Source organism: Sprattus sprattus (genome assembly GCF_963457725.1).
Source record: "Sprattus sprattus genome assembly, chromosome: 9".
Taxonomy (NCBI): Eukaryota; Metazoa; Chordata; class Actinopteri; order Clupeiformes; family Clupeidae; genus Sprattus; species Sprattus sprattus.
This window is the reverse complement of record NC_137928.1, coordinates 19977765-19998263: the sequence shown is the minus strand read 5'-3', so window position 1 is coordinate 19998263 and position 20499 is coordinate 19977765. Positions and strand designations below refer to the sequence as shown.

The window sequence follows — 20499 nt, the reverse complement described above, 5'->3', positions numbered from 1 at the left end:
TTCTTTTTATAGGCCTAGTCTTCAGTTTGTCTGGATTGATGACATGTTGATTTGTTACTCACAACCATGTAGGATTAGCCTGCACACTGGGGTTTGGAGTTTTATACAGATATCTGCCATTAAAATAAACATCTGTGGAGAAAAACAGTAGGAGGAAATTGCCCAGGGAAGAGCCAATTTGACACAGACTTTCAAAATTCCAGCCTTTATGGCCTCAGACAAAGGAACAGGATACCCTCCCAGGCGTATGCATGCATTCCAGAACGGTTTGAGATTGTGATGACAGAAAACAATACACACTGTGTGTATGAATAATAAATAAAAAGTACAAAATAAACAAAGCCATGAAGTTAAGTAAGAGTACGTTAACTTTTCTAGGGTATTGGTCTGACCCTCACTGACCCGTTCCTTGATCCTGTCTCTTTGTCACAATGCCATCTGGCTCTGTGCATCTGTCTGTTGTGTCACAAGGTTTTCTTTGCTGTTCTGAAGATTTGGCCGCCGCTGAAGACCAACGGCCATCGTGCCGCCAGCTTGTCAGCCTGTCGTCTGTCCATCTTACCCCTCCCCGCCACCCTTTCCCTGGTCTAGAGCCGCCCTGGTCCACCCTGCACAGCCCATGACAGTCGACTGACCAACATGGCGTTCTCGTCTCGCTTTTCATTCTGGGAGCAGAAGGAAAGTGCTGGTCGATTTCTCGCGCGAGTCTCCGTGTGAGGGTGGATGATGTTGTGTGCAGGATGTTTTGCATGCATGCTGCAAACGTTTACTTCTCTAAGAGAGGATCTGCATTGCACTAGTGATTTGAAATGTTTTATCTGCACTTTGTACTTGCACTCACAATCTTGGTTCAGTCGCTAATGCACGACAGGGTGGGCGTTGTGTGTATGTGTTTGCTGTGGAAAGAGGGGCTAGTTTAAGTCACTGTACAGGCATTGCCAGTGTCCCTCCACGTGGTCAGTGACCGTATCCTAGAGGAGGTGACTAATATAAAGGGCAGAGAGTTCGCTTTGACAGACTGGCATTTGCTTGACCACTCAGCCAAATGATACCATCACTCAAAATATCACAAATGGTTAATGATAATTATAGTACAGTGGCTATATAAGGACTCTGTTTACAGGGGATATTCCCACGATACTGTTTTGCTACTGACATGGTTACTGCCTTATACTAACAGATTAAGTCTTAGTGTTTGTTGATCCTTGCGTTTTAAACATACGAGGAAAAATGAGTTGGCCTCACAGCATGAAAACCGCATGGATATGGTGTGTGTCCAGCACAAGTCCATGTTTTAGGAGAAATTTGACTCTTTCCTTTTCCACATCAATATCTTTAGGTCAAAGAAGAGGTCAAGCCCAAGAGCTCAAAAGACAGTGTAAGTGTCTGTGTGGGACTTCATTGTGATGTGTACTGAACAAATAAAATACAGAAAGTATTTAAGAGATTGCATATTTAATATGGCTGATCTGGGTCACCGTTGTAGTATGTAGCATGTCAAATATGAGTGGATCTTTCTATTCAGCCATGGCTTTTCTGGAACTTGCAGAGAGCAGAACAAAAAGACATAATAATGGCTGTCAACCTAGACATTCAGAGATAAAAATGGAAAGATGGCTTTTTGTGTCTTTTTAGAATTTCACATCATGGCCTGTGACTCTTTACTTGATGGCGTCTCGTTACATTAAATCAGCCTTATGCCGTAATCTCTTGTGAGGTAATGACCCTTTTAAATCTGCACTTCTGGTAGGCCTGCTGTCCATGCATATAGGCTGGAGGCAGACCTACAATCTGTCTGACAGTGGGAAGTGTGTCAAAGTCCGCCCATAGCTGAAGTCTTAAGCAGCGGGCAACTCAAGGGCAAAACAGTGTGCCCAGTCCTTGAAGCCCCCATTGTAAAGCAGACAGTACAGAGTGCCTGGCATTGTTCCAGGCAGGAGATGGCCAATTACACCTCTCCTCTTACTCAGCTGAGAGAGGCAATGTTAATCTTTTGAATCCGCCATGAGATTTACAAAAGAGTGCTGGGATGAGACCAGGTAGAAAGGGGACAGTGTCAGTTAAATAATGCTTAAGGCTGGTGTTAACCTTAATGAGCCGGTGGTTATTGGGCAGGGAGAGAGATGTGTGTTACTTTAACACGGTGGCTGACTGTGCATCCCTGATGGGTTGCTGAGTAGTGAGAAGGGAAGAAGGCCCTGACACCAGCAGCCTACCTGCAGGCTGAATGAGGATGTCTTGATTTTGAGTTGGATTGGAGGTCTGGCTGGGGATAGATAAACTGCTCCCTCTTTTCATGCAGCCTTCCAGAAGCCATGCCTATCTGCCAGGTAACAGAGTAGACTTCATCTTTAGAGGAGTTGTAATATGTCATCACTTACTTTGGTATATTTTCTTCAAATCTAGTTTAGCTAGTAAGAACCGGCTGTAGGTGAGAGCTTCAATTCAGACCCTGGGACTGCAGTGATGTAGATGTTTTGCTTTTGGCCTAGCCAGGCGCTTAGATGAAGGGTCACTGTGAGAGGTCGCGAGAGTTGGTCTACTTTGGCTGCACTGCAGGGTGGAGTGTCTCAGCGTTGCGTTAAGTGGACCTGCTGCTGCAGTGCAGCAGGCGAGCTGCCTGACTCACTCTCACTGGCACCTCTGCTATCTCTTAACACACTGCGCTATTTCAGTGCGGGAGGGGGGAGGGAGGGCATGTGCCCCCTCAACGCCCCTCTGTTTCCTTCACAGGGTTTGTTTTTAGTCATATTTGGGTCAAGCTCAGTGTAGGAGCCGGTGTTATTGCAGCACATGGACACCACAGATGTCAGTGTTTCTCCATTGGTATTTGGATATGGCTCTTTGCCAAGGCCTGGGTATATTTAAGGGTATTTGATGTTCTCACCTTGTGATAAGTGCTAGGCTATTAGTTTGCTCAATGCACCAATGGATTATCGGTGTCTCAGAAATCTGTGATCTCTAAGAAACTCTTTAAGTTGTCGTCACCTTGTAGGGAGTGTTAAATCCTCTTGTTACCCTTATCGACGTGCACAATTGCCCCCAGTGAAGGCTAAGCTAATGATCAGAGCTCTGCAGTTTAATAATGCATGAAACAGACAGTCAGACAGATACAAGCTCTCTCTGTACCTAATCAGGCTTATCAGCCATGTTTAAAAGTGAGGGAGTGCAGAGCTGTGGGTCTCAGGGGTACCCGTTGCCACCTGCTCACAGCTTCAGGAACACCATGTGTCAGAAGCTGTGTCAAGATGAATTTGGTGATTGGCAGTTGCAGTAATGTATTTTCACGGTTGTTGGGCAGGTCTTAGAATGGATGCTGTAATGATTTCCTCCCCTCTTCCTCCCTACACCTTCCGCTGACGAGCTTGCCCTGTTTTGCTCCTTCCCTTGTGAGCAGTCTGACAGTGATGGCAGTCTGAGCAGTCGCACCCAGTCGGTTCCTAATCTAGAGCCGGGTCGAGGACTGCTGCGTTCCAGGAGCCCCCAACCTAACCAGGATGGTCCTGGTCAGGCACAGTCACAGCCACAGAGCAGGGAACGAGTGAGGAGCCCCTCGCCCAATAGAACCAGACCCGTGTCACTCAAGAGCAATGAACTGCCCAAGATGCCAGAGCGCTTTAGGAGTCCTGAAACAGCCAGAGCACCCAGAAGTTCTGAGACATTGCTTAATGGGGACAGCAGGCCCAGCGACACGCTCAATGGAACTGGCAAACCGGTCAGTGCCAGCCAACCAGAACTTATCGATGACCATGGTTTGACCCGCAGGAAGGTTGTTAAGGTGGTACGGCGAGTGGTGAGAAAGGTGCTGCCGCAAGAGGATGAGAGTTCAAACGCCCCTGATCCACCCAAGCCTGTCTCTGAGCCACCCAAACCAGCAGCCCCAGCGTCGGTCCCCAAAGTGGTCAAAACACCCATGTTTTCCTTCAAGCATGACACTATCAAGCAGGAAGAGAAGGACGACATTTCGGATGGGTTAGCCAGTCTTATGGGACGCGGCCGAATCAGGGACTTTCGCCCACGTATCCGCAAAGAGGAGCCGCCTGAAAAAGAGGAGGTGAAAAAAGAGGTCAAGAAAGATGTGAAAGCAGTGGAAAAAGAGAGCTCAAAGACAGTTGAAGAGAAAGCTGTGCCAAAGACTGTAAACAGTGTGGCAGAACAGGAACAGGGGTCTACTACCAGCACCTCTCCTCCATCGAGACCTGTTTTTTCTCCCACTCCTGGATTTATCCCCACACCCAGACCCTACTCCTTGGCCCCACCCCCAGGATTTATTCCTGCCCCTAAGCCTCCCAACACTGGCCCATCAATTGTGCCTTCTTCAAAACCCACTAGCCCACCGCCACCTGCAGGGTTCATTCCAGCTGCCAAACCCTCTACTGGCATCACCACCGCAGCACCGACATCATCAGTCTCTGCTCCTAAACTTACCACTACTGCAGCACCGACATCATCAGTCTCTGCTCCTAAACTTACCACTACTGCAGCACCGACATCATCAGTCTCTGCTCCTAAACTTACCACTACTGCAGCACCGGCATCATCAGTCTCTGGTCCTAAACTTACCACTACTGCAGCACCGGCATCATCAGTCTCTGCTCCTAAACTTACCACTACTGCAGCACCGACATCATCAGTCTCTGCTCCTAAACTTACCACTACTGCAGCACCGACATCATCAGTCTCTGCTCCTAAACCTGCCTCTACTGCAGCACGGACATCATTAGCCTCTGTCCCTAAACCTGCCTCTACCCCAGCAGTGACATCAGCTGTCTCTGCCCCTAAACCTGCCTCTACCCCAGCAGTAACATCAGCTGTCTCTGCCCCTAAACTCAGCACTGTTACCGCCTCAACTGAATCCGTGTCCACCCCCAAACCCACTACCACAAGTGCCACCACCACATCATCAGCCGGCCCTGTAATTACCTCCAGACCAACTCCCCCATCTGGATTTGTTCCAGCCCCCAAGTTGTCCCCTCTCTCCCCTCCTGCTGGTTTTGTTCCAGTGCACAAACCAAGCTCCCTGTCCCCTCCGCCTGGATTCATCCCTGCCTCCAAACAGCCAGCTTTGAAGAACCCAGAGGTACAGATCGCACCTCACACGCATGGGCCAGTAGACTCCACTCTGTGTGAAACCTGGACACGGATCAATAAAGCATGGGTTTGGAAAGCTCCCCTGTGGAGTCCCCGACACATCATTAACCTGTGTAGTTTCACCGTGTGTGTGATCTGTAGTGCTAACATCACTCGCCTTGCAGAAATGTGTGTGTTTTGCTTTGTTTGTGAGAAACCTAATCACATACTCACAGTATTGCAGTGACTCCCTGGAATGTGATAATTGTAAGGGAAAACTCCATGTGGTCGCTAGGTCTCTTTAAACTGTGTTTAGCTTTGTTCAGTGTGCTGCTCTGAGCCCATGGCTCCTGCTGGGATTGCCTGAACACACACGGCCCCTCTAGTCTCTTCTTGGCTCCTCCTGGAGTTCCCTCTGAGATGACATGGCCAGTCTAAATGAGCTTGGTGTCCCCTTCAGCACGCAGCCTGGGGACAACCAACCCGGAGATCTGGTTGTTGTTGTTGTTTCAAGGGATCTGGGGTGAGGCTAAGATGGGGGGGACGGGTGGGAGTGTGTGTGGTGGGTATCTGGAGGGAAAGCGGAGCAAAAGGGAATGTGATTTCCATGGAGACTTATGGGGCCAATTACTGATGCCTGTCTTTGTCTCCTCAATAAGAGTTGCCTTGGGTTGAGAGCAGTACACAACTTAACGAATGGCAGATGCTGCCATTGATGATGCAGTTTCTTTTTGTACCACTTGAAGTTTTTTGTAATCCCCAATTGGCATCCCCTCGGGTGCTACATTGTGGCCTTCACTGAAGTGTTCTAGCAGCTGACCACATTAGCCATACTGAGCGAGTGCTGATGGACTTGGTTTCAGGACTTTAGTTTGCATCATTAAAAAATGCCTAGAGGTGTGGTATTGCATGGGAATGTGATCTGCCAAGCCTCTCCGGGATTTGGTTGCTCAGTGTTCATGACGTCTTTTTATGTATTTGATTGTGAATATACTACACAGTATGCGTGTGTGTGTGTGTGTGTGTATGTTGTGTGTGTCTGTGTGGTGTTTGAAGGTGAAGAAAGCACCAATGTTGTCCTCAGCTGTGGCTGGAAAGCCCACTCTTGGCAGAATTTCTAAAGTGTCTTCAACTGTAACTCCAAAGGTGTGTGTTTTTGCATGTGTGTGTGTGTGTGTGTGTGTGTGTGTGTGTGTTTTTGTGCCTGCTGTAGTCACAGTACTGCTTCGCATATGGCAAACCAACGCACAAACTGGTATCACTGCAGGAGTTTTGTCTGTAGTATCAGAGATGCTGCTTTACTGTGCTATGCTTAGGACACACAATCAGTGGCTTAACCCTTTTGCTCACGTTCTATCTTGTTGGTACATTTGTGGCCTCAGATCACTCATAGCTTACCATTTTGGTAATTTGACCTGTAGGTGGCGCCGCTGAGTCCCACTGAAGAAGCTCAGAGACGCCTTGAAAGGATCTTCAACACACCTGTAATTTCCAGCCTCCTCTTCTACTCTTTCTTCCCCTCTCTCTTTCTCTGTGCACTTGTGTGTACAGCCCCTTAACGTCTAGCCTCTGGTCCCCCTTCACCTAAAACCTATACAACAGTCACCTAAACTGCATGGGAGATCTCTCTCTCTCACACACACACTCACACTTTAACACATGTGCATACACACACACACAAACAAATTCAGACCATGTGCCTTACATTCTTCACCCTGTGCAGCCTTATGAAGTGTAAACATCATTTGGGTGTGGCGAAGCCTGCAAGAGCTGCTACGTGTTGTTTTAACCCAGATAGACACCGTAATTCAATACCATTGCATCATAACTGGAATGACCGCGTGCCAGTGAGATTGGAGAGGTCACATGGCCTCTGTGTGAGCATGTGCTAATCACACTGTGACATTGACTTTTGGGATGATATTAGGGCAACACAGCACTTCATCACTCTTGTTACCACACCCAACTGTTCTTTCTGTGTATGTCCTGAATGAACGTACTCACAATTTTTGCCTGTCACCCTGTTGTTTTTGGCATATTTGTCCTATTTTCTTCTGTTGTTTCTTGTGTTTCTTTCTGTCTTTCTGTCGCTCTTGAATTTTGTACTTCCCTCCATCTTTCTTCTTTCTCTCCCTCTTTCTTACTTACTTTCTTTCTTTCATCAGTGTATCACCTTGTCAGGTATAACTATCTACACTTCAGAGGCATGTCCACTAATGATCACTGTTTCATCATCTGCTCATTTTCATTCATGTACTGTCTCTCTTTGTTCTGTATTATTTCTCACCTGTCTCCATGTTTCTCTCCTCTCCTCTCCTCTCTTCTCTCTCTTTCTCTTTCTCTTTCTCACCTGCTGCTTCTTGGCTGCTGCCGCTGTGGCTGTTGTTTGCCTACTCTAGCTGGAGCCGGTGGCCCCTGCTCTGGCCCCCACTCAGGTACTGTGCCCATCTGGGGACGCCACCCTGCAGTCTGCCCGCCCCCCCTCCGCCCCTCCCATCGGCTTGGCCGGAGTTTGCGCTCGAGTAGCCTGCTGGAGTGTAAGCGTCAGACCCTACTATTAGCTACCCCTCCTGCCCCCCCCCTACCCCCTCCCCACATCTGTGTTAGTGCCCCATGTTACCTCCCCTCTCTTGCCCTCTCTCTATTATCACTGCCCCCTGCTTCATCTAATGCCATAGCAAGAAGGGGTCTGATATTCTCAACCCCTGAGCTCATTCGCTTATGAAGGGCCAATGGCATTCAGTACCAGATTTTCAAAGTCAAACGTACATGCGAACCAATCTTGTACTGCAATTTCCCATTTGGTTTGGAAACCCTCTCTGAACCTCAAATAGCCTGGTGCATGGTCGGCCAAATATTTGGCTCTCACCCCGCATGTTGTTGTTGGTATTGTGTTGGCTTATTGTCCCTCCTCTGACAGGCATGGCTTGTTGTCCGTACCGTAAGTATACTAGCTGTCTGTTGGCCTTTGTGGATGAACTCTGCTGGACTGACCAGGCCTGTGATTTATGAGTGTCAGGTGTTTGTGCCTCTCCGGCTTTTTCAGGCTCCATTTATGACTGTTCCATGTCATTATGCCTACCTCATATCACTGACATAGACGATTACCACTGGTTTTCCTTGTTTCCTCGTCTCTATCAAAGTGAAGTTTAACCTATTTTCCGCCTGTCCCAACACTGGTTTTTCTCAGTTTGTATGTGCCACTGAGGCTCTTTGTTAAAGCACCTAGCCTAGATGTTGAAGTGAAATGAGCTATGTTTATTGTGCTGTTTATCACTGTCAGCTGTGAGTGATCCCTGATGCCTTAATAGAAGTTTGCAGATCCCAGCGCCTGGAATGCTGAAGCAAAGGAGCTCTTCAATGTGTCACATGCCTTTCTTCCTCCTCTGCAGGATTCATCGTAGTCCCTTTTTCTGTCTCGCTTTTCGGCTTCAGTAGCGTAGCACGTGCACGTTCTCCATCGTGTTACTGTGTGTGTGTTTAAAAAAAGACCATTCTATCTCTCTCTGTGCATCTCTAATTGTGCTGTTGCTTCCTGACCCCCGCCTGCCTTCATAGGCTCAGGTGGAGGAGGACCCCGTGGCCATCCTACAGGCGGCACATGCTGCTGCCGCCCAACCTAAGGTCTGGCCTGTGTTCTGCTGTGCTGTGCTGTGCTGTGCCTGTGTGTGTTTCACATCACTCCTTTCCCATTAGAAGTGCCTCGTCATGTCACTCACTCATGCCCTGTGTGTGTGTGTTTTTCGTGCACTATGTGTAGAGTTCTGTGTTTGACCCTTAGAAACCCCATACCACTAAGAAGTGTCAGTGTCGGACTAAGAAACAAGCTCACAGGGGAGTTTCAAAATTCACAACACTATTCATTATAGCCCAGGTCTTCAACTGCAATCTTCAAGATTCCCCTAGCATAATACATTTTTCTTCCAACCATTCTGGTAATTGGACCCAGGCGCTCGCTAACATCCAGGTGATGGATTCAGCAGATTGGAAGCACAGAATTTTGGAATGAAAAAATGCTGGGCAGATGTGCCTAAACAGGTTGGGTGGAAGACCTGCGCCATTTATCACATTGTTGTAGTTATTGTAGTCTTCTTAAAAAAGTACCTCTCGTTTTTGGGAGTGACTGAAAGAAGCTTAGTTCTCCAGTTAGGTTCAACATGGCCTGCAGTAGTTTTGCAGTGCTTTGGTCTTGTTGTTTGAAATCATTTGCGCTCTACTCATCCGTGTGTATTTGTGTGGTGTGTTTATAGCCGTCCTCAACCCCTCCGTCTGTGTTTGTGCTCCTTCAGTGTGAAACTGGAACCGTCTACCACACATCACAACACATTACCCATAAAACACCTCCTGCCTGCGTCTGTAGTTGGATGATTCCAATAAGTCGAGGCAGCAGTGGCACCCTAAGCCATTTAGCACAAAACGGTTGTCTGCCACTTGGTGTCATCTGCCTGATTCCTCATCCCTTGCTTTGCCCTATCCTGCACTCATCCTCCCACCACTGACTGGCCCTCTCCGGGGCCCTCCTGTGGCCACTGGAGGTGTGGAGATAGTGGCACCACGCTGTCTTTGGATGACCCAGCCAAATGCACAGCAGTGCCAGAATCAGTCTGCTCTCCTGCTTCTTCCTCTATGACTTGTGTGCCTTCTAGGCTCCAAGCCAACCCCAGCAGTGGGGGAGAGTGCAGTGTGGCAATGAGAGACAAGCAGAAAAACATTCTCATCTTCCTCCATTCTCACCTCTGTTTTTGCTCAGAGAACCATCCACCCCTACCTTCTGAGCACTCACTTCCCCATAGTTCCCCCTAGGCCGCCCACCGCGTGCACAAGTATACTTCACACACCTTGGCACGGCGCCGGCCGTCTCAATTCACACGTAGCCCCAAAGAGTAGATTGGAAAAGCATGGAGTGCTTCACACAAAGCATGAGGCTGTCGGGAGGCTGGCATGGTGGCGATACAGCCACACTGTAGAGTGCAGGAGCAAGATTTTAACTGTTGTCCCGTCCTCATCTCCAGGTGAAGACCGAAGAGCAGATAGCCGCGGAGCAGGCATGGTACGGCTCGGAGAAAGTGTGGCTGGTCCACAAAGATGGCTTCTCCCTGGGTGAGTCAATGTATTTTACGTCTACTCCTCATTTTAATTTTTTGCTCCGTCTGTCCATTGCAATTAAAAAAATTGTAAAAAAATCTGCAAATGACAGTTTAAGAACAATTCCTATGCTATGATGCTTGTCTGTGTCTGTGACACTTTAAAATACCCAGTTATGCCTGTAGATTCGTGTATTGACAGTTCTGACTGGAGTGTTCCCTCTGTTGTTGTGTAGCAACGCTGCTGAAGACCGAGGCTGGCAGCCTGCCGGAGGGCAAAGTGAAGATCAAACTGGAACACGACGGGACGGTGCTGGACGTGGACGAGGACGACGTGGAGAAGGTGAGGCTGTGTGGAGATTGAGTGAGAGAGAGAGAGAGAGAGAGAGAGAGAGAGAGCCGTGACGAACGCTGAGTCTGCAGTCCCTTGGATGGACAAATGAGAGCCCAGCCCTCTCCACGGCCGCTGATGCTGCTTGTGTACCGCGGGGCACAGTCCTCCCCTGGCGCCTGCTGTGTGTGTTTGTGTGTGTGTGTGTGTGTGTGTGCGTACACACTGTAAACGCTTGTTTATGCGTGTGGGTGAGCAGTTTGAACAGGCTGCGCTGGCAGTCTCTCCTTCACCTGTCAGTGTGTGTGTTGCAGCAGGCCTGGAGCAGAGCAGCACAGATGGGCACAGGGGACGGGGAGGGGTGCGGGGGGTGACTCAGGGAATGGTGGAGGGGGGGGCTAGGTTAGTGAGGTTGGGGGTGGGGTTGGTTAGTGGGGTCAGGAAATGACAGGTGGGCCTCGGCTGGTCCAGCTTTGGGAGATTGCACAGACACACACCTGATCCTTCTAAAGTATCAATGTCTATTTTTGAGATATAGGATTAGACCATACAGTTTATATTCATATCGTTTATAAACAGGACTCCAGTCTTGGACAGTTATAATTTTATGATTACATTACTTGGTGTAATAGCGAGAAAAGATTTCCGTGCCCTCATGTGATCTTGCTTACAGCCTGGGCCTTCTCCTGACACTTCAGCAAATCAGACTATGTAGATTTTCCCAAGAACATCGTGGTAGATCATAATACGCATATAAGGTAAATGCTTAAAATAGGTCCATTATTTAAAAAAGATAATAATGTGAAATCAAAACCTATATGCACTATTTATGCAGCTTAGTCACACTCTGCAACACTATGTCACTACAATAGTAAATAACTGTCATATCATTAAAAAGGTCTGATTCTTTGAATCAACATGAGCCTGTAATTTTTAGCTCAATCGTAGATATTTTTTTTTATCAATTAAGTATTTGATTAAAAGTATTTTATTATTCCCTTGGTTTACTCAAAATTCCCAGGAATCAGCGGCATTCTCAGTCTGTATTGATAAAAGTGCTTGTAACATCTCACATGTGGCTTTGACTTAAAACTGAGCCTTTAGCCCACTTTGTAGAAAATACTGAGATATATACCGAATGCAAAAGCCATTCAGCCTAAAAATACAGAGTGGTGATTTTTCGTCCATATTGCCCATCTATCCTCTGTGGCTGAGTATCCATTTTTAGATGGCAGCATTTGGCAGGAAAGAGTGCAACCTGCGTGTCCCCTGCTGTTTGATAGTCCTCGATGAAGGAGCATCTGCTGTGTGGGAGCTGGGTGGGGAACCTGTCTGGGGCCGTAGCAAAGTCATTTAACTTGCATTCAGAAGACCCCGCAGAAAAAGGAGTAATGTGATTCTCTTTAATTGATATGCAGTTTGACTTTCAATCAGACGTTTGATTAAGAAAGTGCAGAGCTGGACCCCGGCGTGGAGGACGTCTGTTTTAATTGCATCAAGGCTTGGCACATAGTTGAGCGCCAGCGACTACTGCATATTAATTACCGCTGCACTCCTGTAATATCTCCCTCTGCTCCTCTCTTAGATTAGTGAATTGACTCCTGACTCACAGCAGGTCATCCATAGCAAAACATACTTTTCAAAGTGCATTTAAAGTTCACAGAGTGCCATTTTGTGCTTTGTTCTGACTAAATTGGCGAGGACTTTCTCAAGTTGGTTCTAGGTATTAGTTTTAATTCAGAGATTAAGTGAGTGTATGAAGTTAAGTGTAAAGTTTAAATAAAGTTCAAACTGCCTATTTCTTTCTAAGGGATGCCATGACAGGGGTTCTTTTTTCCTTCCAGGCAAACCCCCCGTCATTCGACCGCTCGGAGGACCTGGCGTCGCTGCAGTACCTGAACGAGTCCAGCGTGATGCACACCTTGCTTCAGCGCTACGGGGGCAACCTCATCCACACCCACTCCGGGCCCAACATGGTGGTCATCAACCCCATCAGCGCACCCTCCATGTACTCAGAGAAGGTGAGCACTCCTGGACAGCCAAACACACTCCTTTTCCCCAATGAAGAAACCCAGGGAAACAGCCTAGACTTCATTAGTGGCATAGGATGTAAAATGCCAGATTAAAATATGTCAAAACATGAGTGTGTTGTTCATGGTCAATTAAGCTGCCAAACAGTGAGTTTGCCCTTTCTTGGGTAGTAGTTTAATTAATCAAAACCTTGTTCTGCATTTTGTTCTGTTTGAACACTAGAACAAGCATATGAAGTTCCAGTCGTACATTTAGATGATATTTTTAGAAAGAGCTGTCGATAGTCTGTTGAGATACACCCTTGTTCTTTTCCTTGGCCTTTTCCAAATGTCGTCACTCAGATCTACAGCTATCGGCCCGGCCAGCGCAATGTCTTCCATAAAGCAGATTGTAATTGACATAAAATGCTATTTAGGATTCACAGCCTAGGCTGGACTTTCTATGGCAGGCATCGATCATAATTCAATTAGGCCACATTAAGATTATGATGGGGTGATTTGGTGGTAATGGCTAATGCTAATCTGAAGGATGGGGGATCGGAGGGTGGACCTTATGGACGACAGGGTGCTCTTCCTTAACAGCCCTCCTCCAGGCCTCCATCTAACTGGCCCACAAATCAGAGCTGTTGTTGACAGAGAGGCCATTTATACCTCCAAATCCTTCAGAAATCAATGCAATTACATTTAATAGTCAGACACTCCCTGCCAATCCATCCCTGGGCTTTATATTTAATGTTATGCTCTGCAGCAATAATTCAGCTGGCCGTAGACTTGAGATATTGCCAAAATATTAATGAGGCTAAGTGTATTTCCATATGAAAAAATAAAAACTAGTTAAGATATACGCTAAACTTTTTGACTGTGATGTTTTCGTTTTGCTTAAATCTTCTTCTCTGTCTCTCGCTCTCTCTGTCTGTCTCCCCCTCTCTGTCTTCCTGCCTTTTCCTCCTCTCCTCTCCTCTCCTCTCCTCTCCTCTCCTCTCCTCTCCTCTCTCTCCCTCACGCTCAGGTAATGCACATGTTCAAGGGTTGCCGGCGAGAGGACACGGCCCCACACATCTACGCTGTGGCACAGTCAGCCTACCGCAACCTGCTGACCACGCGCCAGGACCAGTCTATCGTGCTGCTGGGCAAGAGTGGCAGCGGCAAGACCACCAACTGCCAACACCTGGTGCAGTACCTGGTGTCCATCGCTGGCAGCACCGGCAAGATCTTCTCAGGTGGGGGGGGACATAATTAGCCTAACACAAAATAATTTATTCCTGTGTGCTGAAGCCTTAACTTTTAGAAACATTAGATACAAATTGTATGAAAAGACTGTGCCTGTAACCTATGTCAGGCACCATCATGGCTGTCTCTGTCCTCTTCAGTTTGGTGTCTACTCCGCACAAGCAACTTTTGAAGAGTTGAACTGCTGTTTTCAGCAGAATTGAGTATTTGCCATTTGTTCAGAGGGGAGAATATGAGAGGTCTAGTCTGTGAGCTGAAGCCGCACGAATATCAGTTTCTGGCTGAACACAGACCGCAGCAGCTCGTCCACTGTCCTCTCCCCGCTCCCTGTTTTTACTCCCCCACAGCTGATCTGATTACCGAGCGGCCTGGGTTAAGCCTCGGCGCCCAGCAGGGGATCTGGGGGCTTCGCACGGCACGGCCAGCAGGGTGTTGGTTTGAACGCTCCACCATCACGCCGCCGCAGCCCTTTCTCTCCACGCACTGATCTCCGACTCTGCAGCCGGCACACAGGAGTCGGGGCTTACGTGGATTAAATTCACCCTCCTAAGTGGCGTTCTGAAACGGATCGGCTATCTGAAAGCATTTAGGAGATAATGAGAGCAGCGATCTTCGTCTCTTTTGAAGCGCAGAGAGTTTTTTCTCTCTGATGTGAAAAGCCCTTTGAGCTCCGGGAGGCTCCGTGTCAGAAGTACGAAGAGTAGTCTCGTTGCAGGAGCCGTATTAATTTGTTTTGGATATTTAACATTCTGTTCGTCCCAAATTGGCGTTTTGAGCGTGTTAAGCGGGCTCTGTGGTCTAATTGTATCTCCTTCATTAAGGCTTTGAAGGGTGTGTGGACACCTCTTCCAACTGAAAATTAAGAGGGATGACTTTAGCTGGGTGAAGCCGCCATTATGATGGGGAAAAAAGAGTCTCTCCTTGCCCAGCCAGAGCTGATGCATTGCACCAGGACATCTTTAAATGTCTGCACCAGTCAGTTGCCCTTTTCACCAGACACCCACCATAAATCTAGTCACACAGCCAGTGCTGAGGGCAGGAGTGTGTGTGTTTGTGTGTGTGTGTGTGTGTGTGTGTGTGAGAGTGCATCTTTGTGTGTGCGCATGTGCCTTTTGTGTTTCTTTGTCTCTTGTTTTCTTTGTCTGTTTGTGTGTGTGTGTGTGTGTGTGTGTATTAATGTGTGTGGGTATTTGTGTTTAAGAGAGAGAGATAATTAGTTTCTCTCTCTGGATGTGTGCGTGTGTGAGAGTGTGTGCATATGAATGCGCTTTTGTGTATGTGTGCATATGAGAGTGTGTGTGTGTGTGTGTGTGTGTGTGTGTGTGTGTGTGTGTGTGTGTGTGTGTGTGTGTGTGTGTGTGTGTGTGTGTGTGTGTGTGTGTGTGTGTGTGTGTGTGTGTGTATGTGTGTGGCCCACTGCTGCTGAGCTAGGTCTCTGTCAGGCGCTTTTGCTGGCAGCCCACCTCGGTCTGAGCTGGCTGGATCAATGGCTATTGGCTGGCGCGCGCTGCAAGGGTGAGTGATGGATGAGGCGAATGGCTAATGATGCTCGTGGGACCGTCGGGGTAATTAGCCTAGCTTATCAAAGCCTGCTCAGCACCCTCTTAGCAGTAATGGGCTAATGACAGCTACGCGCCTGATCAACTGTACCATTAAAGACGCCAAGATCCTATCTGGACGTGTTCATCCGCGGACATCGAGGCCCCCTGGTCTCTCCTCTCCACCGAGCTGCGACTGCAAGTAGCAGGAGACCGACACGCTTTGACATACAAGCAGCCAATCAAGGGACATTCACGAGGACCTATCTTGTCCCATCCCCTGTGAAGGACACTTAAGTAGCCTGCCTGTGTCTAGATGAGGGAGTCCACTATGGGTGCCCAGTTTTATTAAAAGTACACCACATCACTGTGCACTACTGATGTGAGAAGTGCTTTAGCACCAATATTTGGAGTCCTCTAAGGCTACCAGAAAAAAAGTTTCTGACCATATCAACTGCCACCCGTGTTCATCCTTCTGCATCCTCTCTCTACACACGTTGCATTGTGGAAAGTTGCCAGGCTCTGTTAAACTGTGTTGCCAGATGTTTTATTTCAGTTCTGCATACTCTGCATGTTTTGTGGACCACGCACTGAGAGAGTTCCTAACCTAGTGTTCCCGCTTATCTCTCTCCAGCTGAGAAATGGCAGGCGGTCTACACCATCCTTGAGGCCTTCGGGAACAGTGCCACGGCCATGAACGCCAACGCCAGCCGCTTCTCACAGATTGTCTCGCTGGACTTCGACCAGGCCGGCCAGGTGGCCTCAGCCTCTATCCAGGTAAGTCCCACCAACATGTGGAAACACTGTTCTGAGGCATCCCCTCACATATAATGTGTTCACACCTCAAGTCAAGGTTAAGTCTTGGACGAAATTGGCCTTGTATTAAGAATTGTATTGAGAATTGCCCATTTCCGGTTGCAGTGAAGTTTGGATCTGGTTGACATTTAAAAAACAGCTGGCCTCTAAAAATAGTGTTACGGCCGAGGCCTGTTTCCTGTGGTTTCTATTGATCGTTCAACGCCTTGGGTGCTGTTCTGCACTGCGCCTCTCTCTCTGTTGTTTAGACCATGCTGCTGGAGAAGCTGAGGGTGACTAAGCGCCCGGAGGCCGAGTCTGCCTTTAATGTGTTTTACTACCTGATGGCAGGAGCGGACAGCACACTCAGGTGAGTCCAGAGCACAGCCTGCAGCCTCCAGAACAAGACTGGATTCACACAACATACCCACCTTTACATCAACCACAATCACTGGGTGTCATGTTGATATTTATAGGCTAATGATATCTAATATTAATCAGTAATTAATTGATATGATATAAGGACTAACGTTTTTGGTAGTTTACAGATGCTAACACATGTGTTTCATATTGAAATGCTGATGGTAATTAGTATTCCTTGCAGTATGGATGTATTTCCATGTTTGTGTGGAGATTGTAGAATATGGTTGTGGGTGAATGACTATGAGTTGATATTTGATGTGCTTGTGAATATGTATATTTGAGCAGTAGTGTGTGAGGAATTGATTTAATTTAGATTAGTTGTTTTTGCCTGGAGTTCAATGCAGCGTTGCTGTCAGAATACCAAATGTGCCCTGTGCCTTAAGGAACTCAGCAGCACTTTCAACAAGGAGTGACTTGAAGGAAAAGAAGAAAAAAAAAAGACTGATGGGGAAATGAAGGACTGTCACCAGGACTGGCGCTGGCCAGCCTCTGGCACAATGATTATGATTCCTGTGGCACAGCCGCTCGCTCACGGCACCTCGTTTTTTCCCCTCTCCCCTCCTGCAGGACCGAGCTGCATTTCAACCACTTCGCCGAGAACAGTGCATTTGGAATCGTGCCTCAGTCCAAGGTAAAGAAAACACAACTGACATTGCTCACCGTTGGTGTTGGTGATTGCTTAAATGAGTAGGTATATGTGGTGTGTATGTGTGTGTTTGAGTGGTCGTATGTTATTATGTGTGTGGGTTTTTGTTGGTTGGTTGGTTTGTTTTTGTATGTGTGTGAAACACCTATGTCTCCTGTCTTGACGGCTCAAGGCGCATTGGCAACACTCCTGACCCCCCCAACTCTCTCCCATCTGTCCCCATCTCTGCCCCCCCACCTCCTCCAGCCCGAGGACAAACAGAAGGCTGCTCAGCAGTTCACTAAGCTGCAGGCGGCCATGAAGGTGCTGGGCATCTCGGCCGACGAGCAGAAAGCCCTCTGGCTCATCCTGGGGGCCATCTACCACCTGGGCGCCGCCGGGGCCACCAAAGGTAGGGCAAAGACACACACACTCATACACACACACACACACACACACACACACACACACCTAGACATGCACAAAAACAGACATGCATTCAAATACTCTTATTTATCCCTAGACAATTAGACGCCCATGAATGCCCACTGCATGTAGCCAGACATGCCTACAGAAAAGTAATCGCCTGTCCCTGTTCAGTGAAATGAATGGTTCACTGTTATTGTAGCTGAGAATGACTAAGGAATATTTAGCAGGGAAGGGGAAAACTCTGATCATCCGGGAGTGTTAAAGTGGATGGATACAGTGATGTGGAAATCACAAGTTTGGTGTGTGGAGCGTGAATCATGACAAGGGGGCTGTGTACAAAAAGCAGGAGAATGAAAGAGCCTCTCATCTGTTGCCGTTAATTGAATAAGGACTTCAAAAGATGGCAACATTCAGAGATACAGAGTTATTCATTAAGACTACACACACCAGGGTACGCTGTGTGCTTACTGTTCACAAAGGCGTGTGTGTGTGTGTGTGTGTGTGTGTGTGTGTGTGTGTGTGGGAGGGAGGGAGGGAGGGCGGCTGAGCAACTTCAGAGGATTATTTTAGAAAAGGGTGGGCGTTTGGAAAAGTGTCGGGAGTGTTGTGGTTTCTCCGACCCATCTCTCTGCCTCTAATGAAGATGGATGGCGTGGTGTGTGTGTGTGTGTGTGTGTGTGTGTGTGTGTGTGCTTTGTGGACAAGCATTTATTCACTACCTTTGCTGTTATACCCCCCCTGCCCCTCCCGCAGACTTGGATGGATGCGGTAATGAACTTTTTAATCACTGGACACCAGACACTGCCTGGTCAACACAGTCTGTGTGTGAGTGTGTGTGTGTGTGTGTGTGTGTGTGTGTGTGTGTGTGTGTTTGTGTGTGTGTCTGTGTGTTTGTGTCTATGTGTGTGTGTGTGTGTGTGTGTGTGTTCTCCTGTGTTTTGTCATGTGTATCTGCATGTGTTATTGCCCTGTCTCATCTGTGTAAATGCAGTCTCCTCACTTGTCACATAATATCATAATGTATGAACTGTATGCCTCATATGAACATATTCTGTCATCCATAACACCTTCAATCAGCTATTCACTGACAACACTCTTTAGTCTCATCAGTACCCTCTCAATGCCTCATCTACATTTTGATTAGTATTGTAATAAACCAGTTTCATGTCAGATAGGAACTGTGCACAAAAACTAAAATAAACTCAAGTCTGTATAATACAGATAAGATACTGTAAATGAAGCCGGACTCAGAGACCTTATCACATTATTATAATGATACTTCCCCTCCTGCTATCATGTTAAGCTACAGGTGGTCTTTCACCAGCAGGGGGTGCTATAAGCATGCCACCACACAGGCTGTTTACTCAATGTATATGAGTGGCCTTACATATGACAAAGGGACAAAATGCAAGGAGAGTGTATTGACTTGCATGAAGGTTCTCATGTACCTTGCTACACACACATACACACACACACAGTGTTTCTATCTCTTACACAGGTGGGGGGATGATGGCCGTACACTTTATGTCTGCCAGTCTGTCGGCATGTCTTTTCCACCCCCACTACCTCTCTCTCTCTCTCTCTCTCTCTCTCTCTCACTCTCTCTCTATATCCATCATACCCGATCTCACTGTCCAACTGGAGTGAATGCGCTCTGTCTGTCCTGTGTGTGGGTTTGTGCGTGGCTGTTCCTTCACAGATAAAGCGACAGCTGTTGTGCCACGGCCAGTGTGCTCTAACCAACCTCTGCCTTCTCTCTCTCTCTCTCCTTGCATGCCGCATGCCTCTTGGCCTCAATGCAGAGGCAGACGAAGGTAATGACAAACAAAAAACACACAAAAACCTCAACAGAACAACAAAACCTACAACAATAACAGCAACCAAACAAGCCCAGAACTTCATTTTGCTCCTTGTTTGTGTGTCTCATTGCTTAATGCTGTTATCGTTATTACCAGACATTGTGTCATTAGCATTTCTATTATTTTGTCTCTTTGTCCTCTCCCTCCCATCAGTGCAGCTCTCTTTCTTGGGGCTTCTTAGCGGTGTCTGTCACAGAGATAAAACTAGTAGGGGGATCACAGCTGTGTTGTCTCTTAAAGCCTTCTGTCTGATGTCTCCCCATGTTGTCCACTTTCTTCTACACTCAGGCTCTGTTATATAGACCAGCAGAGAAAATCAAAGCTGCTTTTTTCTTTTTTTTTTGTGTTTTTCCTTTTTTTTCCTTCTTCTTCGTCTTCGTCTTCTCTCCTTCCCCTTAACTTATTTTCTTTATTTTCTACCAGAGGCACTTTAAGTTTAGTTGTTTGTCTCCCGCCCCCAACTCCCCCCCACCCCACCGCCACTCTCATCTGTTGGATTGCAGTCATTTCAGAGCGTTCGTCTTCCCAGGCAGAGTGGCTTGCCGTGTGAGGTTTTGATTAGAGGTGGTGGTGGGGGGCAAATGGCTTCCAACCCAGCTCCAGATAGACAGTCAGTCAGTTAGACAGACACTTTTGTTTCTTGAGGAGCTTTCACACCCCTGCGCTTTCCAAATGGCATAGCTATTTTCTCTGTTATCAAAACACACAGACGCTGTCTAATTATCGAATCCTTCAGAATAATAGGCCAAGTTCAGGGGGGAGAAGAAAAAAAAGAAGCCCCAAAATAATTGCTTGTCCTCACAATGACTTCTTCAGGGGAAACAATCTTTTTCTTGTCCTTTGTGTTTCTCTCTGATTCCCTGAATGTTAGTTACAAGAGAGCAGTTCAGCGAGGGGTGACACAGGGGGCCAACGGTTAAACCAGGGTGTTTTTCATGTGTTCTCCCAGCCGGACGAAAGCAGTTTGCACGTCACGAGTGGGCGCAGAAGGCAGCATACCTGCTGGGCTGCACCCTGGAAGAGCTCTCGTCAGCCATCTTTAAGCACCAGGCCAAGGGCACTCTGCAGAGGTCAACGTCCTTCCG

The 20499-nt window shown here is 47.6% G+C and overlaps 1 protein-coding gene across 8 annotated transcripts in view; it reads left to right on the top strand.

Annotated features, from left to right (window-relative positions):
- Positions 1-20499, top strand: part of myo18ab (myosin XVIIIA b) — a 70661-nt gene that overhangs the window by 2135 nt on the left and 48027 nt on the right. Inside the window, exons 2-17 of one of the 8 annotated variants that reach the window (XM_080845238.1) lie at positions 472-679; positions 1341-1378; positions 3398-5080; positions 6127-6216; positions 6492-6554; positions 7470-7505; positions 8629-8694; positions 10083-10170; positions 10391-10497; positions 12330-12506; positions 13525-13735; positions 15918-16060; positions 16348-16448; positions 17069-17132; positions 17394-17538; positions 20364-20499. The exon at positions 20364-20499 is cut by the window's right edge and continues 38 nt beyond it. In XM_080845238.1, the coding sequence (XP_080701364.1) occupies positions 640-679; positions 1341-1378; positions 3398-5080; positions 6127-6216; positions 6492-6554; positions 7470-7505; positions 8629-8694; positions 10083-10170; positions 10391-10497; positions 12330-12506; positions 13525-13735; positions 15918-16060; positions 16348-16448; positions 17069-17132; positions 17394-17538; positions 20364-20499 (3188 nt within the window). In that variant the 5' untranslated portion in view covers positions 472-639. Of the gene's footprint in view, positions 1-471; positions 680-1340; positions 1379-3397; positions 5081-6126; positions 6217-6491; positions 6555-7469; positions 7608-8628; positions 8695-10082; positions 10171-10390; positions 10498-12329; positions 12507-13524; positions 13736-15917; positions 16061-16347; positions 16449-17068; positions 17133-17393; positions 17539-20363 lie in introns of all 8 variants that reach the window. The other 7 variants (XM_080845235.1, XM_080845236.1, XM_080845237.1 and 4 more) reach the window with 7 other exon arrangements.